Source organism: Palaemon carinicauda, chromosome 21 (genome assembly GCF_036898095.1).
Source record: "Palaemon carinicauda isolate YSFRI2023 chromosome 21, ASM3689809v2, whole genome shotgun sequence".
NCBI lineage: Eukaryota > Metazoa > Arthropoda > Malacostraca > Decapoda > Palaemonidae > Palaemon > Palaemon carinicauda.
Window position 1 is genome coordinate 86404465 of NC_090745.1, and position 22371 is coordinate 86426835.

The 22371-nt window shown below is 38.5% G+C and overlaps 1 protein-coding gene across 5 annotated transcripts in view; it reads left to right on the forward strand.

The window, feature by feature from the left end:
* Opa1 (Opa1 mitochondrial dynamin like GTPase) overlaps positions 1–22371 on the forward strand; it is a 163286-nt gene that overhangs the window by 65884 nt on the left and 75031 nt on the right. For 3 of the 5 annotated variants that reach the window (XM_068345078.1, XM_068345080.1, XM_068345081.1), the window contains exon 6: positions 19041–19094. The exons of the other annotated variants lie outside the window; for them this stretch is intronic. In XM_068345078.1, coding sequence (XP_068201179.1) covers positions 19041–19094 — 54 coding nt within the window. The remainder of the gene's footprint in view (positions 1–19040; positions 19095–22371) is intronic. 5 annotated transcript variants of the gene reach the window in all.

Genomic DNA, 22371 nt, shown 5'->3' on the forward strand with positions numbered 1-22371 from the left:
AATTCTTTGAAAACTTGATTATGTTTGATAAAGTGACAGAAGCCCATAGAGCATACAAGGAATTTAATTCAGCTACTATGAATGTTAGGCTTTCAAGGGCAGAAGAGATACCTAGGTATTTAGATGTACAGTGAGCCCTCGTTTATCGCGGTTGATAGGTTCCAGACCCGACCGCGATAGGTGAAAATCCGCGAAGTAGTGACACCATATTTACGTATTTATTTAACATGTATATTCAGACTTTTAAAACCTTCCCTTGTACGTAGTACTGTTAACAAACTACCCTTTAATATACAGAACACTTAATGCATGTACTACAGTACCCTAAACTAAAACAGGCACAAATATTAAAAGCGATTTTATATCATGCGTTTCCTAAACACGCCAAAAAGCACGATAAAAAATGGCAACCAATGTTTTGTTTATGTTTATCTCTGATCATAATGAAGAAACAAACGCATTTACACATCTGTGTATAGGTTAGTTTTTGCATCGATTATATTGATTATTCAGTACAGTATGTTGATTTTTTTATTACCAATGTTTTACTTAATTTTTCTTAGGACTTCCAAATGAAATGTTTTTCTTTATGACGCCGCCTGAAACGACGGCGTCATAAAGTACGCTCAGTAAACAAACGAAGGCATTTAACGCACATGATGAAAGTGATAAATAATGATATTACAGTAAAAGCTTTTAGAAAATGTTATTACAAATATTATTTACTGTATCTATATAAAATCATACATACGTAGCAAAGCAGGAAAACAATTTAAGAGAGAGAGAGAGAGAGAGAGAGAGGAGAGAGAGAGAGAGAGAGAGAGAGAGAGAGAGAGAGAGAGATTGTTTTACGTATGTAAATGTAAATTTTAAACAAAAAAATAGCCCCATTTCACATAAAATAGGTTATTACAAATATTTTACTTTATCATATTACAGTAGTCTGTATAATACTGTAAAGTTCAGTACAGTATGTTGTTGTTATAGTCGTGGCGATGAAATTCTCACGAAACAAAAACACGGTATTCGATTACAACAGCTGATTCATTCTCTCTCTCTCTCTCTCTCTCTCTCTCTCTCTCTCTCTCTCTCTCTCTCTCTCTCTCTCTTCGTGTTATACAATACTTACATATAGATGAAGAAACTAAAATTAGTTTTCTTAGTGTCAATTAAATACGAAACGAAAAAATTATGCCGAGTTTACATCCATTTCAATCGTTGCTAAAAATACGGCATCGATTTCATCAGCAAACCACTATTTTTTGGGAAACATCATTTTATTCTAGAAAATTGCTATTCTTTAAATAGTTAATTGCATATTAAGAAAGCGTGTACTTTTGTTTTAAAATTTCGGGTGTGTTTTAAAAATCGAGTATTGTTGACTTCTTTTTGTTTTACTTTTGGCTGTGATGAGATCAGCTGACGTCTAGCTGCCGCTCTTGAGAGTGTACGAATACACTAACAAAGTATCGTTTATACCATTTCTTAACTTATTCAAACCGTCTACAGTATACAGTTGATATTACATAAGCCCCAATGTGTTATAACCTATCAAATTTTTTTGTTTATTACATTTAAAACAACACACTCTCTCTCTCTCTCTCTCTCTCTCTCTCTCTCTCTCTCTCTCTCTCTCTCTCTCTCTCTCTCTCATTACATTTAAAACAACACACACACACACACACTCTCTCTCTCTCTCTCTCTCTCTCTCTCCTCTCCTCTCTCTCTCTCTCTCTCTCTTCGTGTTATACAATACTTACATATAGATGAAGAAACTAAAATTAGTTTTCTTAGTGTCAATTAAATACGAAACAAAAAAATTATGCCGAGTCTACATCCATTTCAATCGTAGCTAAAAATACGGCATCCGATTTCATCAGCAAACCACTATTTTTTGGGAAACATCATTTTATTCTAGAAAATTGCTACTCTTTAAATAGTTAATTGCACATTAAGAAAGCGTGTACTTTTGTTTTTAAATTTCTGGTGTGTTTTAAAAATCGAGTATTGTTGACTTCTTTTTGTTTTACTTTTGGCTGTGATAAGATCAGCTGACGTCTAGCTGCCGCTCTTGAGAGTGTACGATTACACTAACAAAGTATCGTTTATACCATTTCTTAACTTATTCAAACCGTCTACAGTATACAGTTGATATTTCATAAGCACCAATGTGTTATAACCTATCAAATTTTTTTGTTTATTACATTTAAAACAACACACACTCTCTCTCTCTCTCTCTCTCTCTCTCTCTCTCTCTCTCTCTCTCTCTCTCTCATTACATTTAAAACAACACACACACACACACACACTCTCTCTCTCTCTCTCTCTCTCTCTCTCTCTCTCTCTCTCTCTCTCTCTCTCTTCGTGTTATACAATACTTACATATAGATGAAGAAACTAAAATTAGTTTTCTTAGTGTCAATTAAATACGAAACAAAAAAATTATGCCGAGTCTATATCCATTTCAATCGTAGCTAAAAATACGGCATCCGATTTCATCAGCAAACCACTATTTTTTGGGAAACATCATTTTATTCTAGAAAATTGCTACTCTTTAAATAGTTAATTGCACATTAAGAAAGCGTGTACTTTTGTTTTAAAATTTCGGGTGTGTTTTAAAAATCGAGTATTGTTGACTTCTTTTTGTTTTACTTTTGGCTGTGATAAGATCAGCTGACGTCTAGCTGCCGCTCTTGAGAGTGTACGATTACACTAACAAAGTATCGTTTATACCATTTCTTAACTTATTCAAACCGTCTACAGTATACAGTTGATATTTCATAAGCACCAATGTGTTATAACCTATCAAATTTTTTTGTTTATTACATTTAAAACAACACACACTCTCTCTCTCTCTCTCTCTCTCTCTCTCTCTCTCTCTCTCTCTCTCTCTCTCTCTCTCTCATTACATTTAAAAACAACACACACACACACACACATCTCTCTCTCTCTCTCTCTCTCTCTCTCTCTCTCTCTCTCTCTCTCTCTCTCTTCGTGTTATACAATACTTACATATAGATGAAGAAACTAAAATTAGTTTTCTTAGTGTCAATTAAATACGAAACAAAAAAATTATGCCGAGTCTACATCCATTTCAATCGTAGCTAAAAATACGGCATCCGATTTCATCAGCAAACCACTATTTTTTGGGAAACATCATTTTATTCTAGAAAATTGCTACTCTTTAAATAGTTAATTGCACATTAAGAAAGCGTGTACTTTTGTTTTTAAATTTCGGGTGTGTTTTAAAAATCGAGTATTGTTGACTTCTTTTTGTTTGACTTTTGGCTGTGATTAGATCAGCTGACGTCTAGCTGCCGCTCTTGAGAGTGTACGAATACACTAACAAAGTATCGTTTATACCATTTCTTAACTTATTCAAAATGTCTACAGTACACAGTTGATATTACATAAGCACCAATGTGTTATAACCTATCAGATTTTTTTGTTTATTACATTTAAAACAACACACATACACACTCTCTCTCTCTCTCTCTCTCTCTCTCTCTCTCTCTCTCTCTCTCTCTCTCTCTCTCTCTCTCTCTCTCTCTCTCTCGGCTACTTTTCACTACCTCCCATTCCTTACCCCTCTCTATCTCTCTAACAAATGATATTTTTGTTGCTCCTCAAAGTTTCATTTATATTGAAAATCAATCATGATTCAATTTTCCTTACTTTCTCCAATCTCGCACCATCGGTCACATCGCGGTATTTTCGAAATTTCCGGAAAATTTGCAATATATGTACAGTATATACATGCGTTATGAAAAAAATCCGCGAAGTGGTGAATCCGCGATGGTCGAACCGCGAAGTAGCGAGGGATCACTGTATATGGACCTCATAATGAACCTGAAGATCCTAAAATAGCTAAAATATCTAGATCACCGAATCCAGCTAAGTGGTTGATTATTACCACACAAAGTGAGAGAGGCAACCTCTTCAAGATGAAGAGGTTAGTAAACCAAAAAATTGGTAATGTCAATAGACCAAATATATCTCGTTTTGGACGTAACAGTTTTCTGGTGAATACCAAAACAGACGGACAAGCAGTAATACTTCTTAATCTTAGGCTTGATCCTGATGGAATGATAAAACAAACAAAACCTCACTACAACTTCAGCTGTGCAAAAGGGGTTATCTTTAATAAGGATATATATGAGCTGGATGAGAGAGAGATTTTGGAAATGTGTCCAGATATGATTTGGAAGGTATTTAAAGTGCCCCATTCATCAGTGATTATTCTAAATTTTGTGAATTCTTAATTGCCTCCATACATTGTTTTTCACAGTGAAATTGTTAAAGTTTGTGCGTATAGACAGAGAGTGCTTCAGTGTTTTAATTGTTTTGGTTTTGGGCACTCCTCCCGTATTTGCACTAGGAATAAGATCTGTGGATCGTGTGCCCAACTTGAGCATGGGGAGTGTTCAACACCTGTAGTGTGTGTGAACTGCAAGGGTGACCATCGGGTCCGTGATAAAGAATGCCCTGTATTAATGAAAGAGGAAGAGGCATTTCTGAAATTTATTACAGAACACATCAGTGTCGGACATGCAATGAAGTTATTGGCGAAAAAATCTTATACAGATGCAGTGAAGAGTTCTGGGGACTTCTCTAGTCGAGCTTCTGTGGCCCCCCTTTGTGAGGCTCCCCCAGCACCCTCTGGTGGGGCTCCTCCTACCCCCTCTGGTGGGGCTCCTCCTGCCCTCGCTGGTGGGGTTCCTTCGCTCCATTGCCCCCCTCTGGTGGGCTTCCTTCTGCCCCCTCTGGTGGGGCTCCTTCTCCCCCTTCTGGTTGGGCTCCTCCTGCCCCCTCTGGTGGGGCTTCTGCCCCCTTTTGTGAAACTCCTCCTCCTCCCTCTGGTGGGGCTCAAAAACCCTCTTCTAATGGGGCTCTCATAGCCCCTACATTTGTGACCAGATCGATTAAAGATCTTAATGAGTTCTTAATACCAGATATTGAGAATTCTTCATACCAAATTGTACCGTTACCTGTCATAACAGTTCATCGATCCAATGAAGGTGAGGAAATGGAGGCACAATCTGTTAGACAAAAGAGGCCCCTTCCTCCCCCTTCACCCTCACGTTCTCTGGATCAGGATAGAAGTACTAAAAATAAAACTGAAAGGGCGACTGAAGGCCCAGCATCTAAAAAATTGTTTGCACTATCTAGATCAATAAGTACTGAAAGTGTGGCTCAGATTCCTAGATTGGAACTAAAAAAAAATGCTTAAAAAATCCAAATAATGTCTCTTGCAATGGAACATCCGTGGATTTAATTCAAATAGAGAGCAAGTTTTGTTTCTGTTTAAAGAACATGATATATTTGCAATCTGTATACAGGAGACTAAATTGGAAGATCTTACTCCCAGTTTAGGTTATAATTTTTCATTTTATAGGTCTCCACCCATAATAGGTGCTAGTGCTCAGGGAGGCACAGGCATAATAATTCACAAGTCTCTTGATCACAGAGTTGTTCACCTGAATTCTGTGTTGCAGGCTTGCGCAATTCAAATCTTTACTGACAAATGGATCACTATTTGTTCACTTTACCTTGATCCAACATTCGAAAATAGACTTCAGGATGCACATGGTAATCCTCGTCAGCTAGAATTAAATGACTTGCAGTTCTTAATAAACCAACTTCCTCAACCCTTCATATTGAGGGGGGATTTTAATGCCAAACACACCTATGGGGAGAACTAATGAATGATGGTTCCCCTACAAGACATGTTTACCACAGTTCTGATTCAACTACAGACCTCACTATTTGCTCTTCATCTTTGAGGTTTGATTACTAATGGGCAGTAGACCAGAATGATCATGGCAGTGATCATTGACCCATTCACTTGAAATATGTAAAAAATATACCATCTCCATGTTTACCCAAATGGAAGGTGGGAGAAGCTGACTGGGGACTATTTAATAAATCCACTGAAATTTATCGAAATAGAAATGAATTTCAGAGTTCAATACAAGCATATGAGTATTTAGTGAGCATATTGTTGTGTGGGGCCATGCTCTCCATACCTTGAACATCAAGTAAACCTTGACGTCCTGTAGTTCCCTGATGGAATGATACCTGTGCTTTGATGCGGAAGATAGCAAGAACTTGCTACAAGAGATATTGTAGATACCCTTGTTTAGCCAATAAAATAACATACAGAAGAGCTCTTCCTAATCAAAAGAAGACTTTAACGCAGGCAAGGAGAAAATCATTTATTGAATACATAAGTGAACTGAAATATAATTCCTCTCTCTCATTAGTCTGGAATAGAATCCGATAGTTGCAAGGGAAATTTTGTCCATCTCCCTTGCCTATAGTAAAAATTGATGGTCTCTTTATATCTGATCCTGGAGAAGTAGCTGAAGCATTTGGTAGGCATTTTTTGAATATATCTAGTGCCCTACACAACCCTGCAGCATTTAGGGATATTAGGAACAGTACCACGGTTGTTCCTACTGTTAGTACAAATTTAGAATCTTACAATCTTCCTTTTACCATGGAAGAGTTGACTAATGCAATTTCATTGTCTTCCCCAACATCTGGGGAAGATGATATTCTATATTCCATGATTTTTAATCTACTGAAAAGTAGAAAACAATTTCTTTTAGATATTTTGAATGGTTTTTGGACTTCAGGAACTTCCCCTAAGTCTTGGAAAATATTGATAATAGTTCCTATTATAAAACCATTAAAGGATTCGTACCTCCCAAAAAATTATAGGCCAATTGCTCTTACTAGTTGTGTTAGTAATATTTATTAGAGAATGGTCAATACTTGACTAGTGTGGTATTAGGAATCGAAGAATCCTTTATCAAACAGACAGTTTGGTTTTAGGAATTTTAGGGGAGAGTGCTCCACTAGAGCAGGTTGTACAGTTTAGGTATTTTTTATGAGTTATAGATCTATGGTTTTATTGTGATTTTAAATTTTAAGCTGTTGTATAGATTTAATTTAATTATGTTTTACTTTTATTTGTATACGTACTTATATTCGATAGTAAAAGATATATATGCGCTGAATGGCCTTGCGGCTCCGGCGTTTGGCTTTGGGCCAAAAATTTCATAAATCAATCAATCCACTGGGAATTGGATTCCTCCATTCCCCGCTCTTCCTCTTCAGGAGCAAACCACCTCGCCCGGCCCTGCCGCACCTACATCGTCAGCTCATGATCGCCCCCGATCATCCTTCAGCTTACGACTGCCGATGTTTGCCAGCCTGTGATAGTCACTTTCCTCGCTCTTCACCAGCTTGTGATCGTCACTCACCGTGTGCCATCTCATAGTTTGCCAGCTCACAGTTTGCCAGCCCGTGATCGTCGCTCTCCAAGCCGTTCACCGCCTGGCAGTTCACCAGCCCCAGCTTGCCGTTCGCCAGTCGTCACTTGCAGATCGCCGTTCGCCAGCTCGCATTTGCCAGCTCGCTGATCGCCAGCTTGCCGCTTGCCTGTACGCCAGCTCGCTGATCACCAACTTGCCATTTGCCTGTACACCTGCTTGCTGATCACCAGCTTGCCGCTTGCCTGTTCGCCGTTCGCTAGTTTGCCGTTCGCCAGCTCACTGTTCGTCAATTTCGTTCACCGATTGCCAGCTCGCCGATCACTGATCGTCATTCACTGATTACTATTTGCCAGCTAGCTTTTCAATGATCGCCAGCTTGCCATTCAACAGTTAGCTGATCGCCGATTCACCAACTTTCGCCAGTTTGCTGATTGCCGTTTGATACTTTGGTGTTTGCCACTTCGCTGTTTGCCATTTTGCTGTTTACCAGCTTTCTGTTCGTCAAATCGTCGTTCGTCTGCTGGCCGTTTGTCAGATCGTCATTCGTTAGCTTGCTGATCACCAGATATCCGGATTACATCTCAACAATCGCGCCGTTTGCCAGCTCGCCGTTCGTCAGATCGTTATTTTTCAGCTCGCCGATCACCAAATATCCGGGTAACAGCTCACCATTCGCCTCTTGCCTGCTCATCATTCATTGATCACCGATCCGCCAGCTTGCCGTTGGCCGATTGCCGTTCGCCAATCACCAGCTTGCCGTTTGGCAGTTCGCCGATTGTCTTTTCGCCAGCTTGCCATTTAGCAGTTAGCTGATCGCTGATTTGCCAGCTTGCTGTTTGCCAGCTCGCCAATTGGCAGCCCATCTATTGCCGTTCTCCAGCTCGCTATTCGCTGATCACCAACTTTTGCCAGTTCGGTGATCGCCGTTTTCCTGTTCGCCCTTTGCCAGCTCTCAGTTCATCAAATCATCGTTCCTCAGCTCGCTGATCGCCAAATCTCCGGTTGACAGCTCACTGATTGCGCCGTTTGCCGATCGATGTTTGCCAGCTCGTTGTTCGCCAACTCGCTGATTGCCAGCGCTCCATTCGCCAGCTTGTCGTTTGCCAGCTCGTCGTTCACTTGCTCGGCGTTTGCTGTTTGCCGGCTCGTGATCATCACTCGGCTGCTCAGGATTGTCACTTGTGAGTTCTCCTCTAGGTCACCATTACAGTAGTATCAACAACCACTTCCAGCACCTGACGGATTTTCCTCTGGATGCTTTTCCTTCCGGAGTAAAATCGCTTCCGTGTCGATCTATTCCGAGACCCAGACTTCATTGAAGCTTTTGCTTCTTGCAAGACTTACTATTAGAGAGTACCCTCATCTAAATGGCATGGATCGTCTTCCCCCCACTCTTTGGTTTGTGCTGCTTTGGTAGCCCTCCTACATGGAGTTGAAAGAGTTTATCACGAATGTCTCTCTTGGAACCTAACCCAGCACTCTACATCGATGATCAGGGTAATGTTCAAAGGTTAACCTTGGTTCTTAATACCCCTCTCGCCTCTTGGATTTATTGTTTGTAACAAGCAGGGTTTCTTTGGTTCCCAAGGTTTTCATCTCCTTCTCTGAACTTCGAAGTACCTGCATGCACATGGCCAGGCTTCTTCATCGACTCTCCAGTCATCAGCACGTTCGCGGGTATTCGTCCCTCATGAATCTATGTACTTCTACACTTCATTCCTACTGTGGAGCAGCCTATGTACCACGTGTCTCACTGATAAGGTTGCTGCTTCTACCGCCACCTCCTCCCTTATTTCATGTTATAGTATATGACTACCTTAAAAGCCGATTGTGCATGGATAGGACTTGCGCTATGGTATATGACTACCTTACGAGGCGCTTTTGCATGGATAGGACCTGCGCTCATTTCTCCTTTGCCTACACATACACAGAATAGTTTGGCCTATACTTTACACATTCTTCTCTTTCTTCATACACTTGACAACACTGAGATTACCAAACAATTTCTTTTTCACTGAAGAGGTTAACTTGCACTGTAATTGTTTAGTGGCTTTCCTCTTGGTAAGGGTTGAATAGACTTTTTAGGTATGGTAAGTAGCTCTTCCAGGAGAAGGACACTCCAAAATCAAACCTTTGTTCTCTAGTCTTGAGTAGTGCCATAGCCTCTGTACCATGGTCTTCCACTGTCTTGGGTTAGAGTTATCTTTCTTGAGGATACACTCGGGCACACTATCTTATCTTATTTCTCTTCCTATTGTTATTTTGAAGTTTTTATAGTCTATATATTAAAAATTTATTTTAATGTTATTGTTCCTAAACTTCTCTTTTAGTTTATTTCCTTTCCTCACTGGGCTAATTTCCCTTTTGGAGCCTTTGTTCTTTTAGCATCCTGCTTTTCCAACTAGGTTTGTAGCTTAACTAATAATAATAATAATAATAATAATAATAATATTCCGCTGTCAGGCCTGTCATGTCAAGGAATGGTGCTTCAGTTTCAATATCACCTGAGGTTTTCATTCAGGTTTTTACCCTAGGATCAACCTGCGTCTTCAGGATCGGCCTCGTTCTCGGGACAACTGGCCGATCCTAACAGTCTTGAGTCCTGAAACAACTTTTCGAATTTTCCATGATTTGAAGACTGAAGTAAACTTCATGAGATACCTTTTTTCTGTATTGGATACGGGTATCCATAGACATGGTCATCAGCTGCAGAGGTTTCTGCAGGTTCTCTTCTCCAAGCCCTCATTGGTCTCCGTCGAATTCAACCCCCTCAGTAACAGCTAGACCCCAGGTACTTCAGCTCCAGTGATCTTCCTTTTCTCTGGTTCTGCAAGAGATCCAAGCAAGAGATGGGCCGGGTAATGAGGTTGCCAGACGAGAATCTCAGCGAAGGAGTCAAACTTCTCGTTTTTCCCGGATTTGATGCTTCGTACAGATGCATCATAGAAAGGGGGGAGGCCACATACGGTACCACACGTGCTCAGGCCTCTGGTCGGAGAACGAATGGTACCGTCTCGTAAATCATCTTCCCGAATCGCCTACCGTGCCAGCAGATGTTGGTCTCTTTTCCCATCTACAGGAAAGACTTCCTTCACCTCTTTTGGTCTCCCCTTTGGGATTCCTCTTGATGTGATTTGGATTTATCCATTCCCCTTCCGGGGGAGATTCCCTCCTCCAGCGTCTGTTCAGCGGTCTCCCTACTTGAAGGAGGAATTGATTATAACAGCAACAGGTGTTAGTCTCTTCTCCCACCCTCGGAAAAAGACTTCCTTTACCTGTTAGGCTCCCTGTTACTATTCCAGTAACAGTTCCTCATTTTGCCTGTGGGAGTGAGCCTGCTCTAGGTCTCAGGCGATGAGAGACCACTGCTCATCCTTGAGCCTCTCCTTCAGACCGAAAGGTTCTAACTTTTCATTTAGGTCGCCATCATCTCAATTCATTCAGAGTTTTGAGCCTACTTGCCCACAGTAGGAGGGGAAACCCCCTCCACATGGCATGGTCACCTTCCTTCGGTACCGGGAGTACCTCCAGCAGATCTTCCCCCCCTGCAGATCTTCCCCTGACCTCGAGGACAGGTCTCCTTTCGCATTGGTCTCGGCCAAGAGGGTGAGCATACCCCATAGATCGCCCTCAATGTCTCTTTCACTAGAAAGAACCGAGTAATGCTCGGCTTCTTTCCAGGCAGCTCGGACCCAAGGTTCAAGCTCTTTGGATTGGAAGTCTTTCGCAGTGTGATCTATGGTCCACATCAATGGCTACCATGCCAATGATTAACTTGAGAGTCTACCTCAAGGAAGCTACAGTAGCTTGCCCCCGAGTGTTAGGCCTTTTTTGTCAGCCTGAGGAAGGTCAAAGAAGGGTCACCAAGATTACGTTCTCAGCTGGGAATTGAAAGGTCATAGACCACACATTGAATCCTGATCCTTCTCCTCATTGAGGTGACCTAGAGCTCAACATTAGGAGGGGGAATATGCCCCTAATGTTCACAAAAACTACTCTGTGATGCAGTCCATGCCAGCGGCCATGTGAAAGCGCTTATAACCTTCACCGCCCACTTCCTGCAAGACGTGACCCACAGGAACAAGGAGACGTTCTCTATTGTCCCTGTGATGGCTACACAATAAAAGGTTTATAACACCTCTAGCTCGTTGATGGACAAGTAGCAGATGGAGAGGGCAGAGTTTAACCATGGCTAAGCCTGATATGAATGACAAAGAATGACTGGCTTTGGCTTTTTCTTTCTTTCATCTTTCCCCCTACCGGGCAACAGCTCCTACGGTACTCTGCAAAGCTGATCTCCACTGTCTGCAGGTAGAAGCATTTCCCTTTTGTAACCTGGTATAGTTATACTTGTTACGTCCCCATGCCCCCTGGCTAGGTGGGATTGGTAATGTCTTTGGTTGATGCTAAGATTCCTATGTTTTTGAGTGTTTATCTTGACTAGTCACACTGCTAGTATATTACACATTCACAAAAATTGCTCAGGCTGCTAACAGTGCTTTGCATGAATAGTTTAGTGAGGTGTCAGGATTTCTCCCAGTTATGTGCGGAGCTTGTACAAGAAAACCCTGAGTCAAAGACCAGGCAGTTGGTCGAACTTCCACCCTCCTAATGGGTGAGTCATCCCTAATAAATAGAGCAAGGTTTGTAGTAATGACAGAACAAATGACAAATTAGGATTTATACAACACAGGTGTGTGTGCCAGTGGGGGGGCCAGCTACCCTGGTTACCCTCCCCCTCCGCTAACTATATGTAGGGTACTTAATATCTCCCAAAAATCTTATGGTTAGTTTCAGCTTTGCTGAAAGTATAATTCCTAATAAATAGCTAAAGGTTTGTATGATTAGGAAAAATGCAAATTGCTTCCAAATTTGTCATTTTTACATTTTTCCGTATACCATATAAGCACATGTAAAATTCTCATGGAAAAGACCGTCATAGTAAATTGATTTCACCGTAAGCATAACTTATTTGCCATTTTGCATAATAAGTAAGTAATGAATAACTCTAGGAAAAAATTAAGATGACATTGGAAAGCTGAATAAATTTCTTATAATCTGTAAATAAAATAAATAGATTTTGTTAGAAAAAAAAATTGAGCAATGGCAGAGCAAAGACGGGCAATAAATTTTTATCTGTAATAAGTTTTACGCTGTTTTTTTTTTATAGAAATGTTGATATTTTTACATTCTTACGTATACCTTGTGAAAATAGAATACCCTGTCAAGTGTTATATGAAACACACTTCATAATCTTAATCCAAAAGCATTGACATAAGCTTACTTGGCCTGATCTTTTCATCACACTGTCATTAATTTTTTTTTTCAGCTATTTTTATAACTTTTTTTTTTTTTTTTTGTCTTCCAAACTTCTAACACTATCCAGCACTCCAGTTTTTCCATCACTTTATAGTAATACAAAATGCACTAACACTAACACTTCCCAAATGTTGTCATTATACCAGTACCTGAAAAAAAAAACTTCAAAACAACCACAGCAAAAAATATTGACATTCTTGGTGAAAGAGCACAATGTAATGGATGAATGAATGAATGTAATTCTGCTATTGTCTGTTTTCTATTATGATAAGCATCTTCCTTAATTCAGATGCAATTCTTGTTTTGGTTGAATGACTTAAGATTTTTAGCACATACAGCATTATCGCAAAATGAAGTATTCAATGATATTAGCTATTGTGATTGAATGAATGGATGATGCCAAAGTGTGTCATCCGTCACCAGACTTTTAAAGAAATTCTAATATCTTCCTCAAATGCGTCACTGCATTGATAACTGGCTTTGGGTACAAGATGTAAAAAAACTATTGTCAGCATAAATACATTGCAGTACTGTGCTGTATTTACAGTATAGAAGGGTCAGCATGATCCCAAGCTGATGATCTGTTTTATAATAAAAAGTACCTGCAGGTGTTCATCACCAGGGACCTTGACACATGCGGCCAGAAATCCCTGGATCTCACGTGGCTAGATACTTTACTGCTTGCTTTTATAGACCGATTCACAGCAAGCATGGCTTCTCTGACTTTTTTAGCAATCATAAGAAATTATCTAAATAAACACCTGTATTTCTTTTCCTTGAACTATAAACCACTTATTTTCTATCTTTTACATTATTTTTTCTTTTGATTTCAATCAATTTATTTTCCATCTTTTATTAGTGAAATAATGATTTCAATTTTCACGTAAGCCTATGCCTTTATTATCTTGGTGGTAAAGGATTGTCACCATGGTTTTAAAATTTCCCACACTTTTATGTGCTCTATAACCCATAGTGATTATCAATTACATGGCACACTGTAAGTGGTACTAAGGGTTCTTTACTTTGTACAGTATCTTCAGCTTCAACTGCCTTGCTTTTTGCATTTTGATTTTCGTTACTTCCCTTCGGTGTCTTCCCATCTAACTAACTTTTTAAACGTAAACTCCTTTGCATTTAGATCTTCCTGGACAATACCATCATGTTTGTAATGCTAGGTATGCAGTTAATTCTAATAATCATGCCTTCCTCATGAGGCTTGATACTACACAGTATTCTAGAAGTTTTATTCCAGCTGTGACCAAGTTGTGGAATGGTCTTCCTGATCGGGTAGTTGAATCGGTGGAACTTCAAAAGTTCAAACTTACAGAGAATGCTTTATCTGTCACTTTTTGTAGTTTATTTATGAAAGATCTATTTTAATGTAACTGTTCTTAAAATATGATATTTTAATTGTTCATTGCTTCTTTTGTAATTTACAGTATTTATTTCCTATCCTTACTGGGCTATTTTTTCCTATTGGAGTCCTTAGACTTATAGCATCCTGTTTCTCCAACTAGGGTTATAGCTTAGCTTGTAGTGACAATAATGATAATAGTAATAATTTTCATATTTTTATCATCGTTCCTTAACAAATCCTTTGTGTGGTCGCTGTTAGAGTAAAAATGCAAGTTATTGTTCTCCTTACACTAAATTGTAATATTATGCACCCAATAGCTGGAACACTTATTTGCATTCAGTTGCCTAACTTTTGTCATTTTACCTTGTTTAACCATAATTGTATTTACCAATTTGAGTTTTTAAGATGGTGCAATTATTGTAGTACAGTCTTTTATATAAATGTTTTCTGTGTAAAATAAATACTACACAGAAATATTTTCTTAGGGTTTTATGTAAGCTTATGTAATTACTTTTAATATTAGTTTGTTTCTACATGAATATAAACCCTTGTCCTTTAATAGGATCACGCTTTCAGCAAAGCTTATTACTGCTATTAAATTTCAACGTATTGGAGGTAGTTACTGCCGAGTGGCTGGAAGCCCCACCCACGTCACAGGTCACTGACCTCTCGCTTTGGTTTTTAGTTATCGAAGAGTACAGATATACTTCCAGAGCCCTCAACTCACTGTTTTAATCTTTTGCTCTTTCTTTAAGAAGGAAGGAAGGGTTTTCAGTGGTTTCCTGTTAACTATAGCTGTGGGACAGTTTTCTGCTGCATGACAGTTTTCTGTGCAAAACTGCCAGTATCTACAATCTTGTTTCTGTTAGAAACTACATTCCTGTTTGCAGTTTATTCCCTTGCTTATGTGGCCCAGTGATGACGATGATGATGATAACATTCCTAAGGAGGTTGGAAATCTTTAGCAATTAATGTAGATCATCAAATGAAGAAGGTTTTACTGCTGCAAAGTGTAAAGCAGAGGAGCGTCACCGTTCTACTCCCTTCATTGGCTTCCTGTTCGCACTAAAGTCATGTCACGTAGTTATGCTGGATCGTCATGGAGTTCCAGTGATCTCTTTCCCATTAGATCATTGGCATTAGCCCGAATGTCACTTGGGAGAACTTCAAGTTCCTCCTACACTTCTGCCTTCATGACCACACTGCCGGTCAGTATAGAAGGGCACTACCGATCTTTTTCCCTTTATGGCAGAAAAGGTCCAAAGACAGATTAATAGGAATTGCACACTCCTACAGGATGGTGTCCTGACCTGTATGTGCTCACTCCTGCTCCCTGGCCTGTCTGCACAGGCCCACAAGCCCTCTTATGTTTGCTTGCTCACAAGACAAGATCTCTCATGGTAGCATGCCCTCACCTGTTCATACATGTGCCCATGAGCACTCTACTATGCACACATCCATGAAGTGGTTTCGTGTGCGCCCACCAGCATTATAGCCTTGACCACACTGAGTGTGGATAAATGCAGTGTTGCCATTGTAGCTGCAAAGAATTTCAGCCAGTGATTTGTCATGTTTTCAAGCAACACATTATTTCCTTTCTTCAGGGTTAACACAGCAGGAGAAGGGCATTTAAATCTGAATTTCAATACTGTACATATTTTTAATTTTATTTTTCAAGGATTAAATTAAAATAATCCTAATCTCTATTCATGTTATTTATTGTAATGGTACAAAGTGTTTTTTTTTATTATTCGTCATCAGTGTGACCACAGAGAGATGCCAGATATCATCATTTGACCAGGTTTTAAACAAAAAACTACAAAATGGTATTACAGGTGCCCACAAGTGCTCGCCTTTGTGTACACAACCTTCTTATAGTGCTCCTTCACTTTCTAGTAAGGCCAGAGACATGAGAGTTTTATGTTTGCCCTCATCTGTTTGCCATCGCTCAAGCTTTTCTGTATGCGCACTCCTATAGGATTTCGTCCTCACTTATTCAAGTGTGCCCACGAATGCTCTCCTGTGTGCACGCCCATGCGTGCTCTCTTGTATGCATACTGACAAGCGCTTCTGTGCGTGCATGCCGATAGACACTTGTGTACACTCGTGCCCTCACTTGTCCATGCAACCTTCTTCTGAAAGAGCACATTTTCCTTCTGGTAAAGCTTCTCCAGGTCACCTCGTGCATGGGAACGCACCGCATGCTGGAGCTCCACAATTAGGTTCTGGTAATGTACCATGCTGTGGATCTCTATGCACTAGATCCCCCTTTCGCTATTTCTCCAAGATCAAGAACTCAACACTCTCATAATATTCTTTGTAAGATTCTACCACACTCCGAGATTAGACAACAAGGAAAAGGCCTTCGAAGACATCCATGGAAACCAATCTATAGGAGTTGCCTAAGTGGGACTCTTACTGTTTCCTGCCCTGTGGAAGAGGTAGTGTAGTACCGAGTATTCTTATCGATATGAGATACAGTGCTTCACACCTGCTCCTTGTGCTCTTTTTCTCACAAGAAAGAACGTGTATACTGCCGGGAGGAATAGAGAGAGAGAGAGAGAGAGTGTGTGTGTGTGTTTTCTCGCATTTTGCGAGTTGATTGGGTTCATACTGGGAACTTTTCCATCAAGGATTTTAAGTATCGGTATATGGTACAGGTACAAACATACCTGCTACCTGTTCACAAGAAATGTTTGCTCACTGTTCGTAAGATAAAGGCCCCACTCTTCTGTCTCCTTCTTGAATAATCTCTTGCTTGTTTTCAGTAGAGAATGGGAAACTGTGCATACCGAAAGTTTTATTTTCTGAGACAAACTGGTATGTGCCACTTTTCCACCAGCGCTCGCTCTATTGTTGGCACGAAAACTCTCCAACCAAGGCCAATTATTCTATCATTCTGTTCCATTTTCGGACCAGCTAACGAGTATCCTAGGAGAAGAATGGCTCTTGGATGAATTATATAGATGTTACCAAAGAAGTCCAGGAAGACTAAATGATAGAAGTCATTTGAGAGTGACTCCTATAGTTTTTCTACCCGACAAGAAGGGACTAGTGGGGACCAGGATGATTTGCCTCCCTGTTTTGGGGGGACACTACCCTTCCTCATATAGCACAGAAGGAATAAGAGAAGATCCTTGCACACTTTCTTTCTGGCATCCAAGACATTAAACATCCTTTCCTTAAAGGCATGGAGACGGAGGGCCCATTCCAGATTCATATGCACGAAGCCTGATATATCGGATTTATTTCAGCTCTCGGGAAGACTATGTCATGGGGCCAATTCTTGAAGGCAAGAGTCGGAAAATGATAGAATCATCTTCGACCTTTACCTACGGGAACATACCCATAGGTCCCAGGATTCTTCCATCCTTGGCCAGTTGGTAGTCGCTCAACAGATTGTTTAGCAAACATAGCTCCTTCACAGGACAAAAAGCATCTCTTCTAAGGTAGTGGTCACAATGTAAGTCTAGAATGAGAGGTAAATCGCAAGGCCCATCATCCCCTTCTTTCTTCCCGTACCTTGGGGTGGAGCAGTCCACTCTGTTATATACTTGACTGGATGCTAGATTTAGGGGATCCACATGACTGAGCAACTTTATTACAAAATAAGATTATTTTATAAGTTTTTGCCCCATCCTCCTAGATGATGGGAAAGATAGCTAAATGTACATTATGCAACCCTATTTCATAATGGCTATACATTTTGACAATATCTCCAGACTGATGTAGGTTTTCCTTGACATTTTCAGAGTTCCTAGTATTGTACTGACCTAGCATAACACCTGTTGCATCTTCACGGCCAGGTCGTTATGAGGTTGACAGGCGTTCTCACTTTCGTGGCTGTACAAGACCAAAGGGCTTTGACATTTCGCGGGATAGTAAACCAGCCTAAAGCTTAAGTCTCGTATTAAAGATCAAGGGTTTGTATTTGTGTAGGAACAAATAAAATTTTTTTTAAAGTAATTTGTATTTCTCCGAAATAAAACCAGAATCCTTCAAGTTTCACTTTCTGTAATAGGTTTGCCAGTACAACAGCTACCTGTTGAGATACTGGCCAGACAGTAATACATTGGATCCCTCTATCTGATTATGGCTAATTTTTCCTTTGCTTACATCTACTTTACACCGAATTGTCTGGCCTATTCTTTCCACATTCTCCTCTGTCTTACACCTGATAACACAGATTACCAAAAAATTCTTTGCTCAAGGGATTAAGTATTGTAATGTAATTTTTCAGTGGCTACTTTCCTTTTGGTGAGGGTAGAAAAGACTTGAGCTATGCTAACCAGCTCCTCTAAGAGAAGGACACTCCAAAATCAAACCATTGTTCTCTAGTCTTGGGTAGTGCCATAGCCTCTGTACCATGGTCTTCCACTGTCTTGGGTTAGAGTTCTCTTGCTTGAGGTTACACTCGGGCACACTATTTTATCTTATTTCTCTTAATCTTATTTTTTTTTAAAGTTTTTTTAGTTTATTTATGAAAGATCCTTTTTAATGTTACTGTTCTTAAAATATTTTATTTTAATTGTTCATTACTTCTCCTTTAGTTTATTTCCTTATTTCCTTTCATCACTGTGCTGTTTTTCCCTGTTGGAGCCCTTGGGCTTATAACATCTTGCTTTTCCAACTAGGGTTGCTGCTTAGCTAGTAATAATGATAATATTTCCTAGGTTTAAGGTCGGCTAAAGCTCAGTAGCCTGTTGGATAGGCAGTTTTCCATGCCATTAGCTGTAACTGCTGCCACCATGTTAGTTTTAATAGCCATATCTAGCTTTGCTGAATGCATACTCCTATTAAAGGATGCAGGTTTGTATAGTTAATAAAAATACAAATTACTCCAAGAATTTGTGATTTTAATAAGGTTGCACCTAGCACTATACTGTATCTATTTTTTTCAAAAACTGAAACGAGTACAGTAATGCACAGAAATTGCTACATCACCACAGACCCAGTCAGTTTTCATAAGTAAGGTGCTTTGAATACACTACTGTTTTTTAACACTGACAATTATTTTTAAGTTAAACTACTAATGCATTCCTGCTGTTCTTCATTGACTTCTGTATTTTCATTTCCCCCTTCAGGCGAGATCCTTACCCTGGCCGGGTTGGCAAATTCCCTCACGCCAAAGCTGAAAGGTGTGTAGAATACAAGAATCTTAGAAAGCCAACATGCCTACTTGAAGAGTATTCTATAGACTTATTTTAGGAATAGTGTTCTGCATTAATAATTTCAATCATTCATAGAAAGGGCAATGAATGATGGGAGAAAGTTGATAACATGTACAATGTTTTTATATCAGTATGAAAGTGTGATTCTAAAGGTTTTAAGGTGTAAGGGGTATTGATTTTTACAGTATTTTAGTTAGGTCTTTTTAAGTTTACCTCTTGAGGCTGTTAGCAACTGGCTTTTTAAATGGGATGTTAAAGCATGTTCAGTATCACTGGATTGCTACATGTTTTGGAGAGCAGATATTTATAAGAGACATCTTATACTACATGTATTTCTTATTATCTCCAAAAGGCTTGAATTTTATTTATGTTGTCTCGTAACATCCCCTTAATGTAAATTGTATTTTTGTTCTTATTTATATCTTTCTCTTGTGGCCAATATGAAAAATTTGAAGCATGCGGGTGAGTTACCTAGTTTTCAAATATGAAATCTGTTTTGATAAAATGTACAGTTCTGATAAGAACTTAAGCAAAAAACTCATTTTGATATCATGGACCTAATATTTTTCAAAATTTATTGTTGTAAAATTCAATTCAACTTACTGTTACATGATTGGTGTTGTAATTTCATTGTGTTCAGTTATAGTAAACCAGGACATTGAAAAAAAGCTTATATGATTAAGACAAGGAGTACATATACATATGTAGATCTTTTAAAATGCATATTTTTGTCGTAAATCATGTTGAATGGATATTCAAGTTGATTACTCTAGGTCATTTAAGCATTTTATTGATAATATAATTACTGTAATTGTAATATAATATCTTATTGTATCCAGTAGAAGGAAAAGTGAGTTGGATATACTGGTAAAGGCTGTATTGCCTGAGGATGTAGTAAAGGTTGACCAAATCAAGACAAGAATAAGGAAGATTAAAATGATATTGATTAAGAAGGTGATGCATGTCTTTTCAGTCTACATGCTACAGTCAGGAAGACCAGTAGAAGAAAAGCTAGAATTTTTGAGAAAGACTGATGTAGTGACAGTGGGGCCTATTGTCAGATAGACATTGATGGGAAGAGATCTAAGAAGCCCCAGAGTGGACAGAATTGATATTTAGCATTTTATTTATCGATAAAGTATAGAGGAAAAATATTAAGAAGAGAGCCAGTTTTAAATTTTTTTGAAAGTCAAAGATGGAAATTGGCAAATAATGCTAAATAGCCCAGAGAGAAGTTGAAAACACACAGGAGGTAAGAACCTGAAACAGATTGGTTTTATCATAAAAACAGATTAAAGGAGGAGATAGAGCCAGAAGACTTGGAAAAGTTTTATAGTAATGGTAAAAAAAAAAAAGGGATGAACTGCAGTGTGAAAATCTAGAAGAAAAATAAGACTTTGCAAACTTGCTCTGAAAACTATAAAAAGTACTATAGGAAAGTCTTGGAAAAACTATAAAGACAATCGTCAGTTTGCTTTTGTCAAAGAGATCAACAACAGAAAGTTTTTATGAGGTATTTATAGGAAAATTACCACATGAAGAAATTGTACTACAAATTTGTAGATCTTGCAAAGGCATTCAACAGAGTACATCGACAAGTGATTAAAGGGAAGTTATGCAGTCAGGGAGTACTGTACTGTAAAGGCACTTCAAGTTTGTGATTTAATTCTACCATAGCATTAGATCTGGAGGGAAGATACAAATATTAAAGTTCATCTAGAATTATCAATGAATCATTTGCTGTTTATCATATTGATAGAGGAAGCTACAAAATATTACTAAATGTGTGGCCCATGGGAGTTGTATGCAGATGACTTAGTGTTGATAGCTACATTATTAAGAAATGGTCAAAGAGTGGATTGGAGAAAAGTATGTAAAGCTAAATGAAGCTAATGATAATTGGAAAGAAAGAGAAGGAAAAATTACAATCAGGACAGTGGTAGTATGGCTGTTTTGGGAAAAGTGTTTGGGTAAATTCTTTGCTCGTCTATTTAACATAAATAGCAAAGAAAATAAGAAATTTTGATAAAGTGTGACCTTAGAATGTTGAGTTTCATAGCTAGGATACAGAGAAAAGATTATATTATTCAAAAGGAATTAGAATAGAGCTGTATAAGGTAAAATAGAATGGAGAGAACTCCTTTTACATTTCACCTCCTGGAAAGGGAAGAGCCAAGGTAAAATAAATTATGATAATCCAGTAGAATATTTTTATAGTAACACAAATGATGATTTGGTGCCAGTTCCGGTGTCTCTAAAGCTTTTGATTTTTTATATGTATTAATATCAGGATTTTTTAAAGGAAATGGGAGTGTTATGTATATTTCTTGGTTTTACTTGTATACAGAAACATTTGACAAAATATTCTGAAAGGTTTTTTAATCATATAAAAAATTAGATTGCATATGTAATATATTTGCATTAAAAGTAATCTTTCAAGTTTGTCTAAATTTTTTTCATGAATAGCAGAATAACATTGTCTTCTTTGGTAATTTTTTTTAATGAAATGCCAAATAATATTTAATTTAATTTCAACATAGTAAAAAAGTTTGTCTAAGTAAATTTTTACGAGAAAAACATCTTTTTCAAGGGAATTATTTATGTAAAATTGTTGATTAGTAATTGACTTGAGTAAAGTTACAGTTTGGGAAATAACTGTTTGAATCTTATCACTCAAAAACAGTTATTATTCAGGGTAAAGATGCCATTATAAATGAAATCTTATGTCTGTATTGTAGCTAAATTTTACTATCAAATGTCATCATTATAAATAGTTTTTATAACACTTTCTATGGAGAGATTAGACTTGAAATGAGTTCTCCCCACTCTTTTCTCACAGACTTTCTGCCTGGCTGAATTCCTTTCATCTTAGATCTTTATTTTCATATACTGTACTGTACTTGATTGTGTATACTTACACAGTACAAGATGAAAATTTGCTTACCGGGTGCTTGATACTGATGCCCTTTTATATGCAAAGTACTGGTATATGTTAATAAACTGAAATTTATTATTTTGATTAATATTATTATTATTATTTTTATGCAGCTGGCTAGCAAGACACCTTGACCTCACATTCTTAATTGTTATAGGCTGGACTTAAAGGTGCAGAATACTGATAGCATGTGCTTAATTTGGTAATAGTAACTTACAATTAGACTTCACTAATGTTGTAAGTTCATTGTCTTTTTCAAAGATTTATCTACATGATACTGAAATTCTTTAATGCAGTTACACACTAGTA